At 47.4% G+C, this 24,335-nt stretch overlaps 1 protein-coding gene across 3 annotated transcripts in view; it reads left to right on the forward strand.

Moving 5' to 3' along the window:
* Positions 1-24,335, forward strand: part of LOC147428565 (calcineurin B-like protein 1) — a 119,423-nt gene that overhangs the window by 19,568 nt on the left and 75,520 nt on the right. For all 3 annotated transcript variants that reach the window (XM_086497187.1, XM_086497186.1, XM_086497188.1), the window contains 2 exons: positions 22,252-22,334; positions 22,420-22,479. In XM_086497187.1, coding sequence (XP_086353313.1) covers positions 22,252-22,334; positions 22,420-22,479 — 143 coding nt within the window. The remainder of the gene's footprint in view (positions 1-22,251; positions 22,335-22,419; positions 22,480-24,335) is intronic.

Raw genomic sequence — 24,335 nt, forward strand, 5'->3', positions numbered from 1 at the left:
CTTGCAATGCACCTTCTCACCAAGACCGGCAAGACTCCCTAGCATTTTCAGCCATCAAGACCAGCTAGCGTTTTCTCTTGTAGATCAGCCTTGGGCGTTTCTGCAGCAGAAGACCTAGCGTTTCTGCAGCAGAACAAGATCAGCCTAGCATTTTTGCAACTTGCAGATCAGCCCAACGTTTTGCAGATTCACGGCAACAGAATCATCCCTAGCATCAGTGTTTTCTGTTTTCAGCACTCAAGACTCCTCAGGTACAGCCCCAAACCTTGCAAATCTCACCTTCTTGCAGCAGATCCTCGCCATGCGATCAAATCAGCCAGTGTTTTCAGTTTCAGCTGCTGTTCGCAGATTTCAGCATGTGCGTTTTCAGCGCATCGTCGTGGCGTCATCGCCGACATAGTGTCAGAATTCAGTAGATAGCAGATTTGCAGATTTCAGCCCCCGTCTCGTCGTTGTCATCATTGTCGTCGTTGACATCGTTGGCAAGTCCATTGCATCTAGACCATCGTACCAGATTTGAGCAATCAATAGCATAGACCTCTCTCGCCACCGTTGGAGGAGGGTTTGACAATATTCTGGTGTTGTATTCTTCTCTCTTAGTCTCAGCACCTTCATTAACAGTGTTTTTCCACTTTGTTTGTGATCATTTGCACTCTCTCACTAAAGGAACGGAAGGCTCTCCCTTTCGTAAGTAAAAGGAACCCTTGAGTACAGTTCGGAGCACTCATCTTGAGCAAAGTTCAACATTCACTTCCACTGCACCTTGCATTTTATCCCTTAACCTCATTAGATCCGACCCGATCCAATAGTAGATCCTTCCCACAAGTGTCACCTTGTTGCAGATCTGCTAGTAGACAGTTTTCAGCCCAAAACAGCCCTAGCGTTTTGCAATTCAGCTAGATCAGCCAGCGTTTTGCATTTTCAGGCTTTCAGCTATAGTTCGACTTGGCAGTTGCAGATCCAAGTTGCAGTGCCGCCACAGCAGCAGATCCCTAGCAGAGCATCTAGCGTTTTCAGTTTTCAGCATTGACGTCGTCGCCGTCGACACCATTGTCGTTGTCGACATCAGCATCGTCACCGGAGTCCTTATCTTCATGACGGCACCTTCGTCATCGTCATCGCAGATCCCTATCTTGACGACACCTTCGTCGCCATCTTCGCAGATCCCGGACTTGACGACGACACCATCGTCGTCATCGTCATAGTCTCCATCGTCATCGTCGACATTGTCATCATCCAGTTCACAATATCTAGACCATTGTACCAGATTTGTGCAATCTATAGCATAGACCTCTCTCGCCATAAAGAGGGGGGCCCTTGGAGGAGAGTTTGAGAACTCTCTCTCATTCTCAGCACTCATTCACAATAGCATTCACTTTGTTCGTGATCATTGCACTTGCACTCTCTCTCTAAGAAGAACGGAAGGCTCTCCCTTCCATAAGTAAAAGGAACCCTTGAGTAGAGTTCGAAGCACTCATCCTGAGCACTATCAACAGTCACTTTTGCTGCACCTTACTTTGGTATTAGAGCTTTTTGGCAGTGTTTTGTATCACTCAAGGAAAGAACCACATAATTTTTTTTGCTTGTTGCGGTCGCACGTAACCCAAGCCCACTTGGGCGTGTTGATTCCTAATCGTGTTTTTGAAGAGTGACAGATAACCCAAGAAAGAAGGGCTTGTCCAACCTCTCCTTGTTCCTCTTTTCACTCATCGAGAGCGGATCGTGCACTTAGCGGCCGGCCAATTGACGTGAGGTGGAAAAAAGCAAATTTGGTGTGAGTGCAAGGCCGCCAAGGGGTGCGCCCGCAGGAAAGAGTCTGGCTCAGGTAAGAGAAAAGACTTTTCAAACACCGATTGCAAGCTAAGAACCCAAGAACCTCAAGAACTCAAGAACCTCAAAAACCCAAATCCCTCAAGAACCCAAGATCTCAGTGTATGGTCATCACCTGGAGCAGAATAGATACTTTGCATGAAGGTGATGAGAGTGGAGTTGGAGGAGAAGAAGTTTCTACACCAGGAGGCAGTTCCTCCCCCATCCCCATCTACGCCACGGATTGCACCAAATCCTATGGAGGCTTTGGTCAAGTAGATGATGGACGTGATGCTACCACAAGAGGTGCAATGCGCCACCATGGATTGCGATCGCAAAGAAAGAAGGGCAGATATGGAGCTTTAGCGTGAGCAAGTGTGCGAAGCTCAACGCATAGCGGCCGAAGAAAGGCGAGCGGCTTTGGAATTAGAGCGTGAGGCGCAGAGAGACGAACGCATGCAAGAGTTGGCCTATTGGTATTTCACCTTGAAATTCGAGCCAATCAAGGATGTGGGCAGTTCATCAAGTAGCACAAGTAGAGATGTAGACTCCAACAATCAAGTCACTAAGAAGTTGACATTGAGTAAGTATGACGGTAAGATGGATGCTAATGTTATTCATTCTTGGTTGCACTAATTTAATGCTTACTTTGCGACAACTAAGAAAACAGGGAAGAACAAAGTTTTGACGGTAGCCATGTATCTTGCCGATTGTAGCGCGGATAACGTGTCGTGCTCTCTACAGTGGGTGGTCCTCAGTGCAATGTGCGTGACAATCTCACTCAAACAGACTGAATCTCCCTCAAATAGATGAACAGAAAGGAAAGAATAGATGTCAACAGAGCTCTCAAAGACACAACAGCAGACCAGAACATATGACTCGACTATCTCAAAGACTGATACAGACTTTGGCGTGGCAGCACACTTAGCTCCAGCCCAGGACTCTCAGGTACAATGGGGGTGTCGAGGCTCAGATGTGCCGGGATGGTGCAGACGTGCTCTGTGTAAAGACCCACTCTAGACGACTACTACGTACAAGATCATCTGACCAAACGCTACTACTCATATATATCACCATAAAGAGCCACCAACGGCTCATAAATGTCAGCCATGTGGTGACCTGGCCACGAGGTCCACTAGACCACCGTCGGTAGGTACCCCGCCACTTGTCACTCCCGAGATCGGAGGGTCCGTCCAGTGTGAACCAGACCAAGTGTAACCAACTGTCCAACTGTTTGTCCTGTGAAGTGACACTGTAGTCCTGCTACAGGTTGCCCGCCACAAGACCGCTCACCGTCTCGGTGAGAGGAATACTGAAAAAACTGTGAAGGAAAACCACTAGGTATTGCATCCGTAGATCTTTCTTGAAGTAGGTGTTAGGCCCATGACCATACATACCTCAAAAGTGGAGTTAAAAACACTACACTGCTTGCAATCGCCTTAAGCCTCTAACTAGGCAGGAACCCAGTATGTATGATTGCATAGCCTAAGAATTCCAATTGGCAAAAGATGAGGCTCTACAGCAAAGAGATAAGCTCAGTTTGATTGCAGCGCATCTTTATCTTCCCTAACCATAGTGATGGGAAAATGACCTGGTTGCAGATTAACCTTGCCACACTTTTTGCAACAACACTCTTCTCGAAAAGAGCTATGACCATAAGCCCGAGTAACACTGCAAATAGGGTTAAGCTCCATCATGATGGCAGAACGAAAAAGCCCTCACAGCAATAGGATGGCAGCCAAGTGAAATCTTGAGAGCCAGTTGATCATGCGGGGGGGAAAACTTGAGGGGTGGGGGGTAAAAACTAGCTGAGGCTGAGGGGGGTGGGGAGGGATAGATAGGGGTAAGTAGGTGGGAGGGCGAGGGCGAGGGCGAGGGGGTAGGTAGGTGGGAGGGGGAGGGCGAGGGTGAGGGCGAGGGGGTAGGTAGGTGGGAGGGGGAGGGCGAGGGCGAGGGGGTAGGTAGGGGGCTAGGGCGAGGGAGTAGGTAGGTGGGAGGGGGAGGGCTAGGGCTAGGGCGAGGAGTAGGTAGGGGGGCTAGGGCGAGGGGTTAGGTAGGTTGGAGGGGGAGGGCGAGGGAGTAGGTAGGTGGGTGGGAGGGCGAGGACGAGGAAGGTAGGGAGAGGGCTAGGGGTAGGTGAGGGCGAGGGCAAGGGGGTAGGTATGGGGAGGGCGAGGGCAAGGGAGGTAGGGAGAGGGCGAGGCCTAGGGAGGGGCGAGGGCAAAGGAGGTAGGGAGGGGGCGAGTAGGGGAGGGCAAGGGCGAGGAGGTGTGAGGGGGACTAGGGCTGTAGATGAAGTCCATGTACCATTGGTTGAAAGAGGAGATGCTACAGAGCGCAGCCACCATGAGCAAGACAACTATCCTGAGAATGGAATTCATTGGGCAGGACGAGCTCTGTGAAGGGAGCTTTGTTCTTGGAGGAGATTTCTGCCCGCTTCTATGATCCTCTATAGGCTCACCAAATTCAAAGACTTCCACCAAGGGTGCATCCGAGGTAACTTCTATGGCAGGCAACCTTTGAGCTGGCTCAGGTGGCTCATTGGGTTTAGTTACTGTGGAAAGCTTGGAAGAAGGTGTACCTCTATGCAAAGAGTGAATAGAGACTCCATAACAAGGCATAGATTTGGTAGCCTCTAACCACTCCAGCAGATCTTCGTCAGACCCATCAGGTGTAGTAGGTTGTTCTTGTTCAGGGTTGGTTTCCATTGACAAAGAAACTTGCTGCACCACTGGATCCATACCTCCTTCTAAGAGGATGGGTTGCATCGGGGAGCCAGAAGTTTGTATCCACATTGTGTCGTTTCCCCAATCATGAAGTGCTTTAGTGTGTCGCAGCCATGGTCTTCCAATGAGCAAAGGAAATCCGCCCTCAATCTGGGGAAGACGAACCACAACAAAATCCAAGTTAAAAGTAAAGTCTTGTTCCTGCAGAGGCACATTGTCCACTATGTCCATTGGGTAGACCGTCCGTTGGTCGGCCAATGTAACTGTGAATGGAGCAGGGCGAGTAGGCTGTAGACCTAGAGCTAACATAGTGAACTCGGGCATCAGGTTGATGCCAGATCCACCATCCACTATCACTCCTGAGGATTGCCGACCCAAAACGGACACTGTCAGGCGAGGGCTTCTATAATCAGTGAGTGGAGCAGCGGGATTGGATATCATATAGGACTCTGATGGTCGCACTGGGAGGTGCCCGCCACTAGGACCTGCTCCAGGATAAAGTGATTGAATAACAACAAGGGTGTCACTTCTAAACTTTGCATCTAGTCGCAGCATGTCATAGAGAGACACTTGTTGGAAAGTGTTCTTCAAGACTGTCTCTGCTGTAAGCTTCTCTTTTTCTACCTGTTGTTCCTCTGGTACCTTGATCTTCTGTAGATCGGAAACTGCTTCCAAGAAAGCTTCATCAATATCGGAGAGCAAAGATTTGGATTCTTTGATGGCACTGGGGGATGGCTTGTTAAGTTTTAACAGCTGCAGGCGGGGTATCCACTGGTGTGAGATTGTGTGGGGGAGTTGAACTTGTTGGAATGCTAAGACCGAGAGCGGCTCTCTGGGCCCGGGTGAGGACGCCCGATGGCTCCTCTGCCAACTGCGGCGGCTTATTTTGAGGGGTAACCACGTGGGTAGAAGGGGGCGGTTGAGAAACAGTGCTCACTGCTATCAAGTTGAGCTTGGGAAAGGCAAACTCATTCTGGCTTTGACTTGAGTTCGAAGCCGTGGATGCACAAATTTTAGGGCAATTCTTACTATAGTGATCCTTCATATCAGGGCAATGCCGGTAGGGAGGGGACCCTTCTGGCAGGGGGCATTTGCTTTGGTAATGCCCATATTCCCCGCATCTGTAGCACAAAATGGGCCGATTCATAGGGCGAGTCGAAGGGCGAGGTGGTCCATGCTTCTGGTGCATTGAGTTTGAGGTGGAGGCATAGAAGCTTTGGGGAACTGAGGGAGTACTAGCATGATAATAGCTGGGGGTTACAAAGTTGTTGTGCATACCTTGCTACATAGGGGGTGTTGTCAACAGAGGAGGCAACGGGTTTTGATGGCCATAGGGTGAGACCATGTTGGATGCAGGTGCTAGCCCTTGTTGGAGAGAAGGACCTAGACTTTGTTGTATTTGCCGCAATCCCTTGAGGTAGTAACAGTCCTTGTCCTCATGTCCAGATTTTTCACAGAAGTGGCAGTAACCCAGAAGGGGACATTCATGTGGAGGGTGCCTTGGAGAGCGGCATGAGCTACACCAAACCGTAGCCTTGGTCTCTTGCTGACACTTGAGCTCTTCTAGCTCGCGCTTAATCTGTTCCAATGCCTCGTGATGTGGAGGCTTCTCTTGTCTAAGAGAGAAGGACCTCTCCTCTTGAAGAGCTCGCTGTAACTTTAGGGCTTCCAGTTCCCTGCGTAAAGAAGTTAAAGGATCAGAAGGACTTTCCAAAAACACAGAGGGGGTCTCCATGTGAGGGGGGCTGGTGAACAGCTTCCTAGCCCCCTCTATTCTAGTAGCAGCTGCGATGAATTCCTCCAGAGTGGCGTCAGGTCCGAGGCTCTCCCGGAGTTTTTACTGAGAGGTTTTTGGAAGCGCCTTCTCCACCCACTTCTTAACCATGAATTCACCGGGTTGCTGGGGAAGCTTGGCAACCAGAGACTTGGTTTTGGTCATAAGCTCCGCAAAAGTCTCCTCTGGCTGGAGCACCATGTTGTCCAACTCATCCAACACTTTCTCTTGGTAGTCGCCCGGCCTGAAAGCTGCACAGAACTGCTGTCTTAAGGCTGTCCAAGTTGCAAAATGGTTCTCTGCAAACTGGCTGTACCATTTATCTGCTGGGCCATCCAAGGTGGATGGAAATAGTACCAAATGAGCATCTTCTCTGTTCAGACCACGACCCCTACAAAGAGAGACAAACCTTCTTGCATGGTCGTCAGCATCTTCTGAAGAGAGTCCTTTGAAGGTAGGGAACTTGATATTTACCTTGGCCAAAACACTAGCTAACGGCTCCATGGCCCCTTGTGTAGCCTGTTGCACAATAGCCTGCTGTAGCAGAATAGGAGAGAGCTTTACTGGAGAAGGTGATCGAGAAGATGCGGAACCGGATGAAGGAATGGGTGATGTCGTATGTGTAGGTATAGGTGATGAGGTTGATGGACTTCTACAAGGTGTCAAAGGTCGTCTTCTGTGATAGTACTTCAGAGGGCTCAGTAGTGCGCTTTGACGCTCGACTGACTGCCTTGTATGTGTCATGCAGTGACCACCAATCCAACCGACTTTGGCAAAAAAGGGCCCTTAACTGTGGGCTGAACAACAAAGGTCTAGACTAGGACAAGTGAGGATAATGACCAGACCACCTGGTCTAGGACCACCAATGACTAGACCACCTAGCTGGACCAAGGCGAGAAGGATTGGACCAGGACTAGGGACTAGACCAACACCAGAGACGAGGACCAGAGACTAGGGACTAGACCAGGACCAGAGACGAGGACCAGAGACTAGACCAAGGCGAGAGACGTGGACCAGAGACGACGACGAGGGCTGGTTGGACCAGGGCGAGAGAGGACCAGACCAACAGACTAGCAACCCAAATGCAAGCAAAGGGGCGAAGCTCGGTAACAACGAACTAACTTCACGATTTGTATCTCCACAGAGAGTGAGACTTCATGTGAGATCCCATCGTGGTCGCCAAAATGAGAGCACCTGTAGCGCGGATATCGTGTCGTGCTCTCTACAGTGGGTGGTCCTCAGTGCAATGTGCGTGACAATCTCACTCAAACAGACTGAATCTCCCTCAAATAGATGAACAGAAAGGAAAGAATAGATGTCAACAGAGCTCTCAAAGACACAACAACAGACCAGAACATATGACTCGACTATCTCAAAGATTGATACAGACTTTGGCGTGGCAACACACTTAGCTCCAGCCCAGGACTCTCAAGTACAATGGGGGTGTCGAGGCTCAGATGTGCCGGGATGGTGCAGACGTGCTCTGTGTAAAGACCCACTCTAGACGACTACTACGTACAAGATCATCTGACCAAACGCTACTACTCATATATATCACCATGAAGAGCCACCAACGGCTCATAAATGTCAGCCATGTGGTGACCTGGCCACGAGGTCCACTAGACCACCGTCGGTAGGTACCCCGCCACGTGTCACTCCCGAGACCGAAGGGTCCGTCCAGTGTGAACCAGACCAAGTGTAACCAACTGTCCAACTGTTTGTCCTGTGAAGTGACTGTAGTCCTGCTACACCGATGATGCCATTAATTGGTATCAAGCGTGGCAAGAGGCATAGTTGGTTGCGCACCTAGATGAAGCCGAGGAAAGGGTGCTCCCTTTTTTCAATTGGGCTGAGTTCCAAGACAAGCTCAAGGCACGGTTTATGCCACCTCAGTACCTAGCGCGGTTGAAAGAAGATTGGCGCAATCTCAAGCTAAATGGTATGCCAGTTATGTCTTTTTCTAACTGTATTTTGCAGCTCGGCACCCAATTACGCAAATCGGGTGAAGAGCGCAAAGAGGCATTCCTTTTCGGGTTGGACGAGTATATCAAGTTCGATGTCGAAGTCCTCAACCCAATAGATGTCAACAAAGCGGTAGCGAGTGCTCTCGCACAGGAGATGAAGCACAACAAAGGTAAGCCTAAGGAGAACAAGTCTTCCCACAATACCTCTTAGAATTCTGAGAACCCGCAAAGTGGTAAGAACGGTACGAACAATAGTAATTCTCCTAATCAATCTTCCTCTATTTCTCAAGCATATAATTCTCACAATGAACCTAAGGGAAAACGAAAAGCTAAAAGTCAAGAAAACCCTAAGTTGACACCTGATGAAAAATCTTCTCAAGGAATTTTAGGAGGTTTGTTAACTCTTGAGGAACGAGCCGAATATGCACGAGAGCGAAGATGTTTTGAATGTCACATTAAAGTCCATATGGAAAGAGATTGTCCTAAGAAAGCATCCAACGAACCTAAAGAACACACAGAACCCACGTCCTCTGTTAATGCCATAAATGAGAACACTAGTGTGTCCCAAGTTTCTAATGATCATCTAGTTGATGAGTCTCTCATGAAGTGTTATGGTCATGTGAATTGTCAACGCATTGTGATCTTGTTTGATTTTGGTAGTATGCATGATGTGATTGGTGACTCTCTTGTAGAAAGAGTCAGCTTGGAGGTTAGCCATACCACTCCTCTCGAGGTGTCGGGCTTTTGGGTATGGACTCTCTCATTACACGAGAATGCCTTGATGTGTTATTCACTGTTCATCAAGCTTCCTTCAGTAGAAGATTTGTTGTGTCTCCTCTCTCAGAGTGTGATATGATTTTGGGCATTTGATGGTTTTGTGAACATAACCCTCTCATTGATTGGGCAGACAATACGCTCACTTTAAATGCCAAAAGTGACCTCTCATTAACATTCGTGGTGAGGAGGGTCTTCATTCTTTACCCCTCATTTCTTATGTGCAGGCAATGTTTGAAAAGAAACATGAGAAGAAGACTCTCTCAGTCCTTTCATCTCTGAAGCACGACACACATTGTTTGCATGATAGAGATGTGATTGTTTGCAAGGATGATCATTTGAATGATGATGTTTTTAGTGAAGCTAACCTCATTGCAGATACGATCAATCACACAGGACCGATCTCGACTCTCAAGTCGAGGTCCAAAGAACCCATTCAGGAAGTACTTTGTGTTCGCATGATTAGTCAACACGCATTGTTCGGTTTCTTGTATTTTCGTCACCGTCTTTATGTGTTCTCTTCTCACAGGCATGCCGTATTGTACGATGCACATATGCGGACCACTCTTGAAAAGAAAAAAAGTTTGCATTCAAGGAATTCACATTGTTTCCCGATTGTCCGTTTTGTCAATCGCTTTTCCATGTTTCTTCCTTAGTATGACACAATCTTAGAAAGAGCACGAGCACGGTTGTCCATCAAGCATCGGCATTTCCGTTGTGATTTGCCACAGTTGAGAGGTTTAGGTCGAAAAGTCAAGTTTCGATCCCACTTTTTGCGTGTGTTTGGTAAACGGTTTGGCACTTCGTCACTTTGTTCATTTGCATTGCATGCACAATCATTTAGGAAGAATAGTATTTTTCCAGTTACTCTACATGGAATGGGTATGTTTATGGTCTTGTGTTGGAAATGGTTTTAGGAATTTTTCTCCTCGGAGATTCTTAAAGAAGGTGCATCCACGACCATAGATGTAGTTGGAGCATTGGAGCTGCAACAGATCACTTTGTGTCGCTTTCGGCGCGGCCCAAAGAAGCAAGCATTGTAGACCTTCATGAAGTTCAAGTATCGCACGACCCGCCATCAGAGTGGGCCGGCGAAGAGTTCTTCGCAGGATTCCAGGAGTTGTTGGCGCACTCCCTCGATGCCATACAACTCGGTACCAGTACCTCACTTTAAAAAGGAGGGGATATCACGTGCACATCTAACCCTATATGCATGTGGACAAGCTATCCCAGTTCTAGAGTTTAAGTTAGCCTAGGAAGTGTTCTGGCGCCCTTGTGAGTCTGTGCGCAGGCCGTGCATGTCTAGGCACTTAGAATAGTTGCATACCCTCTGATTGCATACAACATGATCAGTAGCATGGCATTCAATACCCATATGAGCTTTTTCCAGAGCATAGAACCCTTTTTGCCAAAGTACACATTTTTTACTTATTAATAAGTGACTTTTGTTGGAAAAGTAAGTAGGGCAATTTACTAAAGATCTATAAAAGAAACCCATTGGGCACTCAGTAGAAGCAAAAGAAGCAAGGACACAAGGAGGTAGTCACCCTGCAGTCAGGCAGCACCTCAGCAGGAGCCCTAGCTGTTGGGAGGTGCAAAGGGAGGCACCACCAACCCCAGCGGACGCCACCTGTGAGCCGACGCCCTTCCAAGCGGGTATGGCATTTTCTAGGGGAAAACCGTCGTGTTATAAGGGCAGTTTAGCATGGTGAGCGATAAGTTACCTGGAGGAGGCAACTCTGAAGGGAAGGCCGAAGCAAGTCCTACAATACCTGGGCCTCTGAACAGAGGTACTTGGTGGCTGTCACACCCATAACTAGTCAGCGAGATGAGTCTCTCAAGGGCATTGCCCGAAGAGTGTAGATAATTCTGGCCTCTTGGGGAAGCAAAGCCTCACGTAGTCCAAAGGAAACTAGTGACAAAAGCGTCTACCCTAGGAGCTTGGGTGCATAGTCCTGGTCGTTCTTCTTGTGCACTTTTTTGGTGTATGGGGGGAACGGCCGGGAGTGCCCAACCCGACTCCTAAAACAAAACAAAAAAGCAGGAGCCCTAGCGTTTTCTCAAGAAGAAGAAGACCCAGATCAGCCTGGCATTTCCAGATTTCAGCTGATTAGCCTGGCGTTTTCAGATCTCAGCGGACAGCCTAGCGTTTGGAGATTCAGCCGAGACAGCCTGGAGTTTTTGCTTTTCAGCCCTTAACCTCGTTAGATCTGACCCGATCCAGTAGCAGATCCTTGCTGCAAGTGTCACTTTGTTGCAGATCTGCTAGACAGTTTTCAGCCCAAAACAGCCCTAGCGTTTTGCAATTCAGCCAAATCAGCCAGCGTTTTGCATTTTCAGCCATAGTTCGACTTGGCAGTTGCAGATCCAAGCCGCAATGCCGCCACTGTAGCAGATCCCCAGCAGAGCATCCAGCGTTTTCAATTTTCAGCATTGACGCTGTCGTCGTTGACACCATCGTCGTCGTCGACATCGTCATCGTCATTGCAGTCCCTATCTTGATGACGGCACCTTCGTCATCGTCATCGTCATCGCAGATCCCTATCTTGATGACGACACCTTCGTCGCCATCGTCCCAGATCTCGGACTTGGGCGACGACACCATCGTCATCATCGTCATAGTCTCCATCGTCATCATCGACATTGTCATCATCCAGTTCACAACATCTAGACCATTGTACCAGATTTGTGCAATCTTTAGCATAGACCTCTCTCGCCATAGAGAGGTGGGCCCTTGGAGGAGAGTTTGAGAACCGTCTGTTCTCTTATCTCTCTCTCTCTCTCTCTCTCTCATTCTCAACACTGTCATTCACAGTAACATTCACTTTGTTCGTGATCATTGCACTTGTACTCTCTCTCTAAGAAGAATAAAAGGCTCTCCCTTCCGTAAGTAAAAGGAACCCTTGAGCACAGTTCGGAGCACTCATCCTGAGCACTATTAACATTCACTTCCGTTGCACCTTACATTGGATGTGATGGCTAAGTGAATGAGAACTGAATGAGATCTTGGGTTTAGGGATTAAAATTTTAACCCCTACCAACTTGAAGATATTATGAGCACTAGCCGAGGGGTCCAACCCAAAACTATCAAAAGCTAGACATCTGGGACTGATTTTCGTAAAACGTGTTGATTGCTGATGTGGCAGCTGTACGGAATTCTGTGATTTGTGCTGACAGTGCTGGCTGTATGGATTTCCGAAAAATGTGCTGGCAAATTTTGACAATTTTGTGTGGACTTTTGGAGCAGATGCTTTTGACTATTAGTGCTTGTGGATCTGATGCTTTTGGGGCTTTGCTTTTGGGCATCCCTTGTAAGTTTAAAGAGCCCAGAGGGCCGCTCTTTTGGAGAGCATTTGGACGTAGAGTCTTAGAGAGTGTTGAACCCTCGGGGAGTTGTACTTTGCGAGGCTCAGAAAGGATGTGGATCACTTGTTTAGTGTGTCGAAGGTCAAGTTTGACAGACACAAGGCACTAGGTCTCTTCAACCTTTACCCATTCCTCATTGAACTTGGGAGAATTTAACCATGGACTTTATTTTTGATTTTCCAAACTTAGGCCCATTTCATTTCATTTCATTCCAATAAAGAAGACAATGAAAGGCGACCATTTGGCCGAATTGTTTGTCTCATAGATTTTTAGACTACATGGTATGCCGGAGTCTACTGTGTCGGATAAAGATTCCCGATTCAAGAGTTTGTTTTGGCGGGCATGATGGGAGATAAAGGCACACGGCTTAATTTCTCGTCCTCGTTTCACCCACTGATAGATGGGCAAACAGAGATAGCCAACTCAGTGGTTCTAGACTTATTGAAGTCATGAGTCTTCGACCAGAAGACTCAGTGGGAGAAGTTCTTGCCCTTGGTGGAATTTTCCTATAACAACACGGTTCACACATCTACGAGGAATGTGCCATTTGAAATTGTTGAAGATTTTTGAAGCAGATCAGTATACACAGGATCTGAACTCTGCTTTTGCCAAGGTAAGGGAGGCTTTGCAAAAGTCCCAAGAACGGCATAAGAAGACAGCGGACAAGCATCGACATAACTTGTAGTTGAAGGAAAATGATTGGGTGCTACTCAAGTTTGAGAAGGCACGACTACGAAAGTGGAAGGGTAAGGAGAGACTTTTTCTGAAACTAAGTATGAGATACTATGGAACCTTCTGGATACAAGAAAAGATCAATGATGTGACGATGTGACAAGTTGACAGTATCCTGTTGTATTACTTTGTTTAAAGAAGTACTTTGAAATGGGAATTGTTACATGTGCTCTCTCATGTTTGTGTGTTTGCGTATGTGTGTGAAAGATGAAATGGCTGCAACATTTTATCTCAGTCATCTGAGGGTGATGTGAACGTGATAGTAACAAGATTTAGTAGATCAAGACAGCCGCGAAAAAATAAGTGCGGTTTGGATGTGATTGCTAAATAAGCTACAATGATCATGATTCTCATCCAAGATCTCCATGGGAATAGTGATGTGAATGTTCTGTGACTATCGTCTTCGTGCTTTGCTACTTAGAGTCATTGTCTATTGAACTAATTTTTGTACTATGTTTGTTTTTGAGGCATAATCGAGGGCGATTACAATTCAAGAGGGGGGTATGTCACGAAGTGATGATGTGGCATGGCCTAAAGAACAGAGCCCGACCTAGGGGTCCGAAACCCTAGTGAAATGAAGCGAAAGAAGTTGTTCCAATTTGCAACCGAGTGGCCCAAAGAGGGTTAGGTCTAAAAACCCAACCCTCCCAACTTGCAGATTTCAAATAAAGCAAGGGACCCAATTGGCGTAGCGGCTGCTGACGTGGCAGGTTGTACGAACAGCCCCGGATTTTGCACTAATTGCTGACGTGGCAATGCATGGATTTCCATGTTTTACGAGATCAGCCCAAGCGGTGCCAGCTTTTGGAAGTAGCTTTTGGGACCCAATGCTTTTGAATCAAAGCTTTTCATTTAACTGCTTTTGGCCAGGAGCCTATAAAAGTGTGCCCAGGGCCTCCTCTCCACTCAGACTAGCTTGGGAGCGCTGAGAGGAGGACCCTCGGACATTGTACTTTGCGAAGTCTAATAATAAAGAAATACCGAGAAAGGGTGCTAATCTTTGGGGCGAGTGCATATGGGCGCGGAACTACGCCGTGCCTCTCTCTCTCTCTCTTTTTTTTTGTGGAAAAATCAGGGCTATATATTACCGAGTACAATATGATCCCCAACGGATGCCAAAATAGCCTGTCACGTGGGGTGTACAAACTGAATGTAAGGGTGAGAGCCACTATAGTGACAACTCGGCTAGTACAATCTCATGGTGGTCTGTGTGATGAGTGGAGTAGAAACCATTGAGGGGGGGCATAATGCCATATAATTTTACCACCTGTAAGTGTGAAAAAGAGTGGAGCTCGGGCCCAACGTCGAAGAAAGGCAAATCGTCGAGCCTCGGCTGCTCTAGATGTACCTGAGGAAGAATCCCACTGCCAAATCAGGGTGTGAATGATGTCCAGCCAAATGGCAGTAAGGATATCCTGAAGGAGCTGTGGAGCTGCACTGAGAATGTGAAGACAACGAGCTCTCCAAATATTCCATAGTGTAATACTAGTGATAATTGAAAAAACTTCATCACGTGTCTGAGGATCCCCTTACCATGCGATCTGTGGTAACATAGCCAAAGTTCCTCGCCGATAACCAGTCGAGGTAAAGCATAAGAGCTGGATCTGTGTCTGAGCCCTCATAGAAAAGATGCGGTCCGGGCATCGGCATCAACCATGAGACAGAGCCCCAAGTGAGAAATCCATCCTGAACACCTGCTCTGCTAAGTAAAAAGCAAACTGGTAGCCACACTATGAGAAAAGGAGCATGACCAAAGACAGTGGACTGGTGACTCATGTAGTCGCGAAGGACATCGAGTGCATAACGGATCATGACCCATAGTAGCTAGCCAAGTCCCAACTTGAAGTCCTGCATGTGCAATCATCCACATGAAAAAAGAAATACGACGAGCCGCATGTAAATCCCAGATGGCTGACCAAAACTGCTGTAGATAGGCATGGGAGAGACCTGAATGTAACCAGAAACGCATACGAGTGGGTTGCTCTGGGTGCTGTCTCATCAATGCTAGTCTTCCAAGTCTGACAGTGTACTCCAAAAATGATACATGTGCACCGGTGGGGTTAGAGTGAGGCCAATGCCACTCTCTTGGGTCCCAATAAAGCTGAGATAAGGCACGACCCTCCCACACCCAAAGCCTCCAAAGGGCGGCATCAACGGATGCGAAACGGGGGTCAACACAACGACGCTTTCCGCGAGAGCCAACTACTCGTATGGCCTCCCATCGAGCGCCGGGGTAGACAAGGTGCGGAGAGGTGGTAGCAAATGTCAATCTAGCATGAATCCCCTGAGAGGAGTCTGAATCAAGTGTGAACAGCATGGTGTCTAAACGAACTAATAAGAGAGTGCTCTGAGCAAAGAGACCTTCCCAGCCACTATGTGGAGGCATCTGAACCGTGCCTCGCATGACTGCGTCCCACTGTGAAGGAATGGCGGAGTCAATCTCAAGAAGTCTGTCTGTCACCCTGCGACTAATGTCATAATGTTCTCCTACAAAATCTGCATCGAGCATACGCGTCTCATGAAACAACCGCATAGAGGCAGCAGGGCCAGTGTCCCAAGCAGCCCAATCAATGTGAGTCCTCTCTCCAAGATGACGGGGTGGGTTAACCGAAGAATCAAGAACTGCATCATTCCAAATGAGAGGCTGGCGCTCAATCTCCTCACGACATGAGGGAGGTGAGCGTATGAGAGCTCGTCGCATGGAAACCCAAATCTGAAGGAGTGATCGGATGAAGGGTGAGAGAGTGCTGGTGGACAAGGGAGCATCCGTAAAGAGAAAACGATACCCTGTACGCCAAGTATGACTATCTCTAGTGCCGAGGCGTGGAGTTGCTGTGCAAATAGCGGCCTGAAGAAGCATCTTCCAAGGTTCTTGGCCGGGAAAAAGACCTCGAACAATAAGCTTGGTAAGAAGGGCGCGACTCTGTAATTCTGGATCAATAATGCCAAGACCGCCCTCTGACCGAGTTCGAATAATCGTGGATCAGCGAACTCGAGCACGAGTATCAGTAGTCCCATCTGTGCCACTCCATAAAAAGTTCCTCACTAGTCTGCGGAGCTGAGCTATCACTCCAGAATGTAGCATCCAACAAGAGGCCGTGTACCATATTGTAGCCAGAATGACCTGGTTGACGACCAATGTACGGCCAGCCAACGACAGATGACGTGAAGACCAATGACATAGCTTCCTGCGAATAGACTGTAGAACGGGTGCAAACTGCTGCTGTGAGGAAACGTCAAATCCAACCTGAAAGCCCAGATATCTGCATGTCTGATCCGGCTGCAGCCATGTGAAACCATCAGCTACCCCCCAAGTAGGTATGTCATCACTGCCAACCAGTAACCCATAGGATTTATGCCAGTTAATACGTGCACCACTGGCAATGCAAAAAACTGTCAAGGCCTCCCGCATGGCATCAAGAGTTGCTAGCAAATAGTGCAACATCAGCATAGTGTCATTAGCGAACTCCTGATCGATAAGGTCCGGAGCCGAATGTACTGGCATGGTCAAGCCACGAAATGCATGACTCTGAGCACGAAGAAAATCTGACATAGTCTCTCCAACAAACAGATACAGATATGCTGCTAAAGGACATCCCTGTCGGACAGATCGAGAGAGCTCAAAACTGCGACTGACACGACCACCAATAGTAATAGCACTGCTGGCAGTCCTGAAGAGAGCGGAAATGCCTGCGATCCATCGCGAGGGGAAACCCATCTTGGCTAATGATCCTTCGAGAAAGTCCCACTCAACACGGTCGTATGCTTTCTCAAAGTCAAGAATGAAAAAAGCGAGAGGTTCAGAAGATGATCTGGCCCACTCTACTGCCTCATAAAAAGTGAAGATATTATCCAGTATGCATCGATCCATGACAAAGCCTGTCTGAGAAGTATGAATAATATTTGGTAAGAACGGTCGCAAGCGATGGCTGATAAGTAACGCTAATATCTTATAGACCGAAGGGAGTAGGGTAATAGGTCTCCACTGGCGGAGCTGAGTTGTGTCACGGTGTCACCCCCTTTCGGAATAAGAGATATGAGACCTGAGCAAAGATCCAGATGCATATATCCTGATGCAAAGATGTCCTGACAACCGCGAAGCAGTGGTATATGCAATACATCCCAATAAGTAAAAAAGAAAGCTCTAGTGAGGCCATCCTCTCCTGGGCAGGAGGATGGATCTAGACTCTCAATAGCAGCATGAAGCTCTGCAAGTGTGAAGGGTGCCAACAAGATCTCCGCCATAGTATCTGTACAACGGCGTCGAGTGTGATGCCAGATCTGCTCACGTGCAAGTAAAACCTCAGTAGTGCATACATCAGCAGTGAACAATGCCTCAAAATAATCTGCAGACATATCAAGAATAACATCAGGATGCATATGAAGTGTCCCCTGAGCATCGCACAAAGTCCGAAGGGTGGTGCCAGGAGGGCGCTCTTTATGCGCAGCGAAGAAGGCTTTATTCATTCGATTAGCTTTAGCTATCCGATGAGATACTGAAGCATGATGAGTGAACTCAGACCTAGCCTCCTGTACGCGATGAATTTTCTTTGTGAGCTCTATCTGTCTAGCAGCGAGATAAGCATCCTGAGGCCACTCCTCAAGCAAGCGCTGTGTGGAACCAAGAGGAATGTGAAGATCAGACTCACGTACTCTCAACTGTCGATGAATAATAGCAGTATGATGACGGCAGTAAATACTAGACTGAGTAATGCAATGAGCAAGGAACTCTCTAGGGGGACCACAATAAGAAGCACCCGTGGACCATAAGTCACGAATCTGTTGTTGCAAAACTTCAGTGGTGAGAACACTGTCAGGTATACGGCAGCCCCGTCTCTGTGCAGAGGATCTAGTGAAGGAGATAAACAATGAGATGGGTAAGTGATCTGAGAGGCTGGTCCCTCTCCAAATAGTAGTAAATCCACCTAGAGCTGCTGCCCAAGGGCCAATGTAAAAACGATCAAGTTGCTCTAATAATCTCCCCTGCTGTCTCTGAAACCCCCACGAGTAATGAAGTGTAGCAGGGTGATGACCAAAAGAGGGTATGTGCCATGCATCAACACCTTGAATAGCTAGAAGAAATCGATCCCAATCTGATTGCTCATCGGGAGAGATGGATGATGGAACAGGAGGAGTGATGGATCGCCAATCAGAGTCGCTTTCGACATTGTTGAAGTCGCCTCCTACAACCCAAGAGTCTACAGCAGGTAGAACAATAGCCAAAGAGGCCCAAAAGGTAGCCCTCTCCCGAGGAGTAGTGGGTGCGTAGACTGACATAAAACCAATGATAGAGTCCTGAATCCGAAGAGACACATAGATTGCTCTGCCAGCGACAAGGGTGCCATGCTGCTGAACTGAGGCCAAGTAACGTGGCCCCACTGAAATGCATACACGGCAACTCTGTCCATGAATGCCTAGAGTAGGCTCCCAAAAAGTGTGAGCGCCGGAGGGCATGAGATTACCAAAGGGGGTGGCAATCTTATGCTCCTGTACTAGTAATATATCCACAGTGCCTACTACATGAGCGTGTAAATCTCTGCGAAGTAAAAGCTTGCGGGAACCTCTTACCCGAGAAGTCTGTAAACCATTAGCATTCCAAGAAACTACATGTAAATCCATAGTCTGCATGAAAGAATTGGTAAAGCATCTGACTAACTGCGCATCTTCTTGGAGGCAGTTGGGCCATCCAAGGGGTGAGCTTCGGGCGGTAGGAAAGCAACCCGCAAGCCTTCTCTAAAATATGGCGTCTCATTGCACCAACTGCGGACCTCAGCTTGTTTACATTGCATTAATGATGGTGCAGCTTTGACACCCCAAATGCGCATAGACATAGGAAGCACCACATCTGAGGATACATGAGTGACCATAGGCAATGAATAGCAAGCATAAACATCACTCCATTCGATAGCACCAATACAGGAAGGGAAGTGTGGAGACAGTACATCCGGAGCGGAAGTAGACAACCATGAATGAAGCTGAGCCATAGATTGAGCATGCACAAAATGTAGAACCTGATCCTCAGACCATTCCTGAGCTGCGAGGAATGGAAGGAAAAAGGAATGGGTGGGCTGAGAGCGACTGCCTATTAAAGAGGAAACACAACCTGGTTTGTGATGCATAAGGTAGAGCTGTACCCGCAGTGGTCCTTCTGAGTCACCACACATTTCAGCCCGATGAGTGCCCGAGGAAAGAGGACAGGAGCTGAGAAAACTGCGAGGGACGTAAGTATGAGCGACTGAAGGAGGGGGAGGACGAGAAGGTGGAAGGGGGGGAGCAAGGGCGAGAGGGAGAGAAGGAAAAGGGAGAGGTAATAGCGGGGAATGATCCATCTGCATGGGAATAGGGATCTCGGGCAGAGGAGAAGGAGCGGGCGGGAGAACGGCAAGAGGAGGAGGAGCTGGTAGCAGAGGTAAGTGATCCTGTGCTGAAGAGGAAGAATGGCGAGGAGAAGCAAGGGGTAATGGGGTGGTGGAAACTTGAGAGGGAGCAGGAGAGGTAACAGTGGGGGTTGCATGCTGTGTAGGTTGCTGACGAGGACGGAATGAATGGTTACGACCCACTGTCTGCCATGCATTCTCAGTAGGAACTGAAGCGGAGGGAGGGACATGGAGGGTCGAAGCTCGAGGAGCACCTGCAGGTTGTCGAGGTGCTCGAGTAGTAGTAGGAGGAACCAGTTGTTGACGCTGACCACGTGACTGAGCATGAGTGCCAGGAGCTGGCTGTTGTTGTCGCCGATGGCGGGGCAGGAAGGGGCAATCTCGTGCCAAGTGTCCCATCTCGTGACAACGTAAGCACTGCCCTGGGTGACCAGTGACTACCATTCGGCAAGAGTAGTCTCGATCGCGCACAGCCACAGTAACTGAATCTGGTAATGAAGTATCCCCAAACACCAGGACCTGAATACGAGGTGGACCAGAGGAGAAGATGCAGGATCCTGGAACTACTGTGCCAAAATGAGCAGCAATCATCTGAAGGAGATGCTCATCAATAAAATGGAGAGGCATATTCGGGAAGGAGAGCGTCAGAGGGAATCTGGGAATAAGGTGTCGACTGTCAAACTCCTCAGTAGTAAACTCGGGATACCACCTTGTCAAGTATATCATCCTGCGATCAGAGAGTATCGGAGACCGAGCCAGGAGAGCTGAGGCAGTGGCGGGATCTGAAAGACGTACCATGAATATGCCTCTGCCAAGAAACGTAAGCTCCGAGACCTGTCCCTGAGTAGTGCCCAATGCAGACTGACACCAATCACGTATGGAAGAGCGAGGTGGAGACTGTCCAATCATCCGACCAACCAAGGCATGCTGTGCCAAGTGTTGTATTTTGGAGTCAATGCGTGTCAACAGGTCGCCAGTACAGTCCACGCGACAGGCAAGTGGTGATGGAGCGCCGTGCATAGCACTCGAGACCGGCAAAGCCGCCATGAAGAATGGGCTAGACTGTCGAACGGGAAAAGAAAGACCCGAAAGGAATCTTGGACGCTTTCTCTCTCTCTCGCTTCCTCTCTTTCTCTCTTTCTCTTGCAGGTGGTAGTCAGGAAAAAGAAAGACCCGAAAGGAATCTTGGACGCTGCCTCTCTCTCTCTCTCTTTCAATCTATTCAAAGTTTGGCACATTTATTTGCGGTTTCTCACGTGTGTTGCAGTAGATTCTCATCTTGGAGTGTCGATTTCTATTACAGCGTCACTTTGAGATGTTTGATTGATCAGGTGAGGGTGAGGAATAGAAAGCTATATTGTTGCTTTGAGGACTTTTGCAAAGCCTTCGTCAAAGTGCCACAGAAGAGGCTATTCCGGCACTTATAGTCACTTGGTTTACTCTTAGAGATGACATGGGATATCTATTGTTTGTTTGAGTGGATATCTGGGAGAGGCATATGCCCAGGAAGTATTTCGGAGAGTATTAGCACCGTCCGTGTGAAGCAAGAATGTTTGCTCTCTCCCACACTGTTTGGGCTATACATCGATGAGGTGGCCGACTTTTTAGAACATCTGTGTGGAGACAAAGTCGACTTATCAGGTACACCAGTTCATATCATACTATATGCTGATGACATCATACCGGTTTCTAAGTCTCTAGGAGGACTACAACAACATCAACATGCCCTAAATGGTTTTTGTACACAAAGGAGCCTCATAGTGGACTTGGGAAACCCAAGGGCATGGTATTTCGTACATCAAGGCAGGGCAGGAGCCATGCTACATTCACACTAGCAACAGGCCAGGTAGACGTGGTCACTTCATAGGTATATCTAGGGGTCGTTTTCCTTGCTACCTCCAATATGAGATCAACTGCTAAAGCCAGATTGACACGAGGTTATGCCTTAGTTACAGGGAATGGTCCTTTTCAGGCTTTGTTCCCTGTTCCCATTCCAACTTCCCGTTCCAAAATCACCATTTAGCGTTTTATCCGTGACATAGAATGTCAATTCATGTCCATTTCCATTCCCTGTACGGCGTTCTGATTTCTTGTTCTTGGTAACTACGGGTTATGCAACTCTAGCCATGCTAGAGAGAGAGTGCCATCAGGCACATTTTTAGGTGCCCCAGACTAAGAGGTGGCTGTTCGGCTCTTTGAATGCTTCTGCATTGATGTATGTAGCACACCAGGTCTAGCTGCTCGTTGGTGGATTCAGATTGAGCTATGGCATCATATCCCCCTTTACCTGCTATCGTATGCTTCAGGCAGTCACCGCTCGCATTTTTTGTTTCAGTGTTATTTCTGTTCATTTTATCCTTCTTTTTGGGATACCAGAGGAGATATCACAGTTGTACATTTTACCCTTCTTTTTGGACCAGAGGATATATCACAGTTGTACATTGATTTGTCTCATAGGCTAAGTGCAGCCTCTAGGATTTGTTACTGCTAACCACGGCATCCCCCCCCCCCCCCCCCCCCCCCCCCCCCGGCGTCCTTTTCACGGTGCCAAACCCCTCCTTTCCCCTTGCTGCTTTTAAAATGAAGAGAGAAACGAAGTTATTCTGTTTTGTCTGCTGACAAATCATTAACATTATTGCATTGAGTTGTTGCTCTTTTATCTCAGATTGTGTGACTTCCATGCTGAAGCATCATAAGGACTAATTCTAATGTGTGTATTTGATTGACAGTCAGTGTTAGTGAGGTTGAAGCCCTTTATGAGCTTTTCAAGAAAATCAGTAGCTCTGTTATTGATGATGGGCTTATCCACAAGGTGCTGGTAGTGCACTTTTCGATCTTTTACCAGAACAGGATTTTTGGTCTGCAGCAGGTTAATCTTTGTTCTTTGTTTATTTCAGGAAGAGTTTCAACTTGCTCTTTTTCGGAACAGCAAACGTGAGAACCTCTTCGCCGATAGGGTATATGTTCTATTTGTATTCACTTTAAGGCATCCTTTTCAATGCAGTAATTTTAATCAAGCCTTGTATTTGTGGCTCATGTGCGAACTTGTTTACGTGGCAAGAGATTAGTTCCACATGTGGAAGAAAAGAATTGATGAATATAATAGATTTTGTGGAGATGCTACGGCTGTTGGTCAGTTTTTGGATTTTGGATCGAATTAGCCTCTCAGACGTGACCTGGATCAATTGTCTTAAACTATCATACACCTTTATATTAATTCAAATTAGCATCATGCTGTCTGTCAAAGTCTTCTCTTATGACTTTGTTTTCTGCAATCTTGTCCTTGGTGGGGCTTGTCTGTTATCAGCTTTTGTTGAGGCTGGTCATTTGTTTCCTTCAAACATTCTTGCATGTATAGGTAATAGTAGCTATTTTTGCCATTTTAGGATGTGGGGTCATTGTAGGCTTGAATAATTTGTCTCATCTTGCTTTTTCTTTTACTATATCATTGTGTTCGCAATGGAGTGCACTTGTATTCAGTGTTTTGCAATCACTCAGGATGCTTTTTATCCATTGTGAGGAGCCTCGAGCATTCATTTGACTTCTCACCTCTATCAGTAGCCAGTATTTTTTCCTCAATATACCTTTTTCCATTACCAAGGAGTTCCATCCGAATGCCATTACCTTTTTCCTCAATATACCTTTTTCCAGTACCAAGAAGTTCCATCCGAATGCCATTACCTTTTTCCTCAATATGCCTTTTTCCATTACCAAGGAGTTCCATCCGAATGCCATTGGCAAAATTGAGTTTAGCACAGCTAGCACACATGCAGGAGGTCATGCCAGAGATTCAGGCAACAAGAGAAAGAGGGAAGATTGCCTTTTACAGAGATGGGAGAGTAGTGATCTTAGACAGACGCACCACCTGATGGTGCGAGACCTATGGGACTAAAATTAAGATAGCTGTATGGAACTGCAATGGGTCTATGAGTTGTTTGAAAAAATTATTTTATAAGTGGGCAGCCGGTCACTTATCAAAATAAGTGTGAGCTTGCTTAAAAACTCAGTAAAAGCTTGTGACCTGAAAAACTATGCTTACATAGCACTCCTCAGGCGTCCCTGAATGCAACCTCATGCACAGATGCTAGACTTCCTCGCGGGAAAGCATCTGCTTTCCTGGAAAACACTCAAAAAACATCCCGCTTTTCTCCAAAGCTTCTCACAACCCATCTTTATGCATCATTTCTTGTGCACAATTTTTACTCAGGTTGGAATCCTCCTGACTATGGAATATTCACTTTCCGATGCTCTCGTCACCCACCCTCTGATGCATCAGGAAGGTTTTTGTTCCTCTTCCAAGGTCATGTTTATGAGAGTGGATGTGGGTGTTGATGCTGTACTTTTCCCTTTCTTGGCTACCTCAATCCATTTCTTTGGTGCATTTACATTTTGTTGTGGCTTTGTAACTAGTGCTAACCACTTTAGTCCATGACGTTGTTGTTAGAGAGAGAGAGAGAGAGAGAGAGAGAGAGAGAGAGAGAGAGAGAGAGAGAGAGAGAGAGAGAGAGAGAGAGAGAGAGAGAGAGAGAGAGAGAGAGAGAGAGAGAGAGAGAGAGAGAGAGAGAGAGAGAGAGAGAGAAATGAAATGAAATGTTATATTAACGTCTTCAAAAGGCCAAAATGACCTATGAGACCAATCAGTTACAAAATAGTGAATCTAATACCATGTCTGGGTACAAAAGAACTAGAAAAGAACTAGAAGTGGAACAAAATACTACTACTACTACTACAATCTAAAACTACGTGGGTGTAGCAGCTGATACAATAGGTACTTGGTAAACTGGATGTAACAGTGTGTGAAACAAAGATGGAA

The sequence above is a fragment of the Adiantum capillus-veneris genome, chromosome 23 (genome assembly GCF_014529385.1).
Source record: "Adiantum capillus-veneris isolate H3 chromosome 23, ASM1452938v2, whole genome shotgun sequence".
Taxonomy (NCBI): Eukaryota; Viridiplantae; Streptophyta; class Polypodiopsida; order Polypodiales; family Pteridaceae; genus Adiantum; species Adiantum capillus-veneris.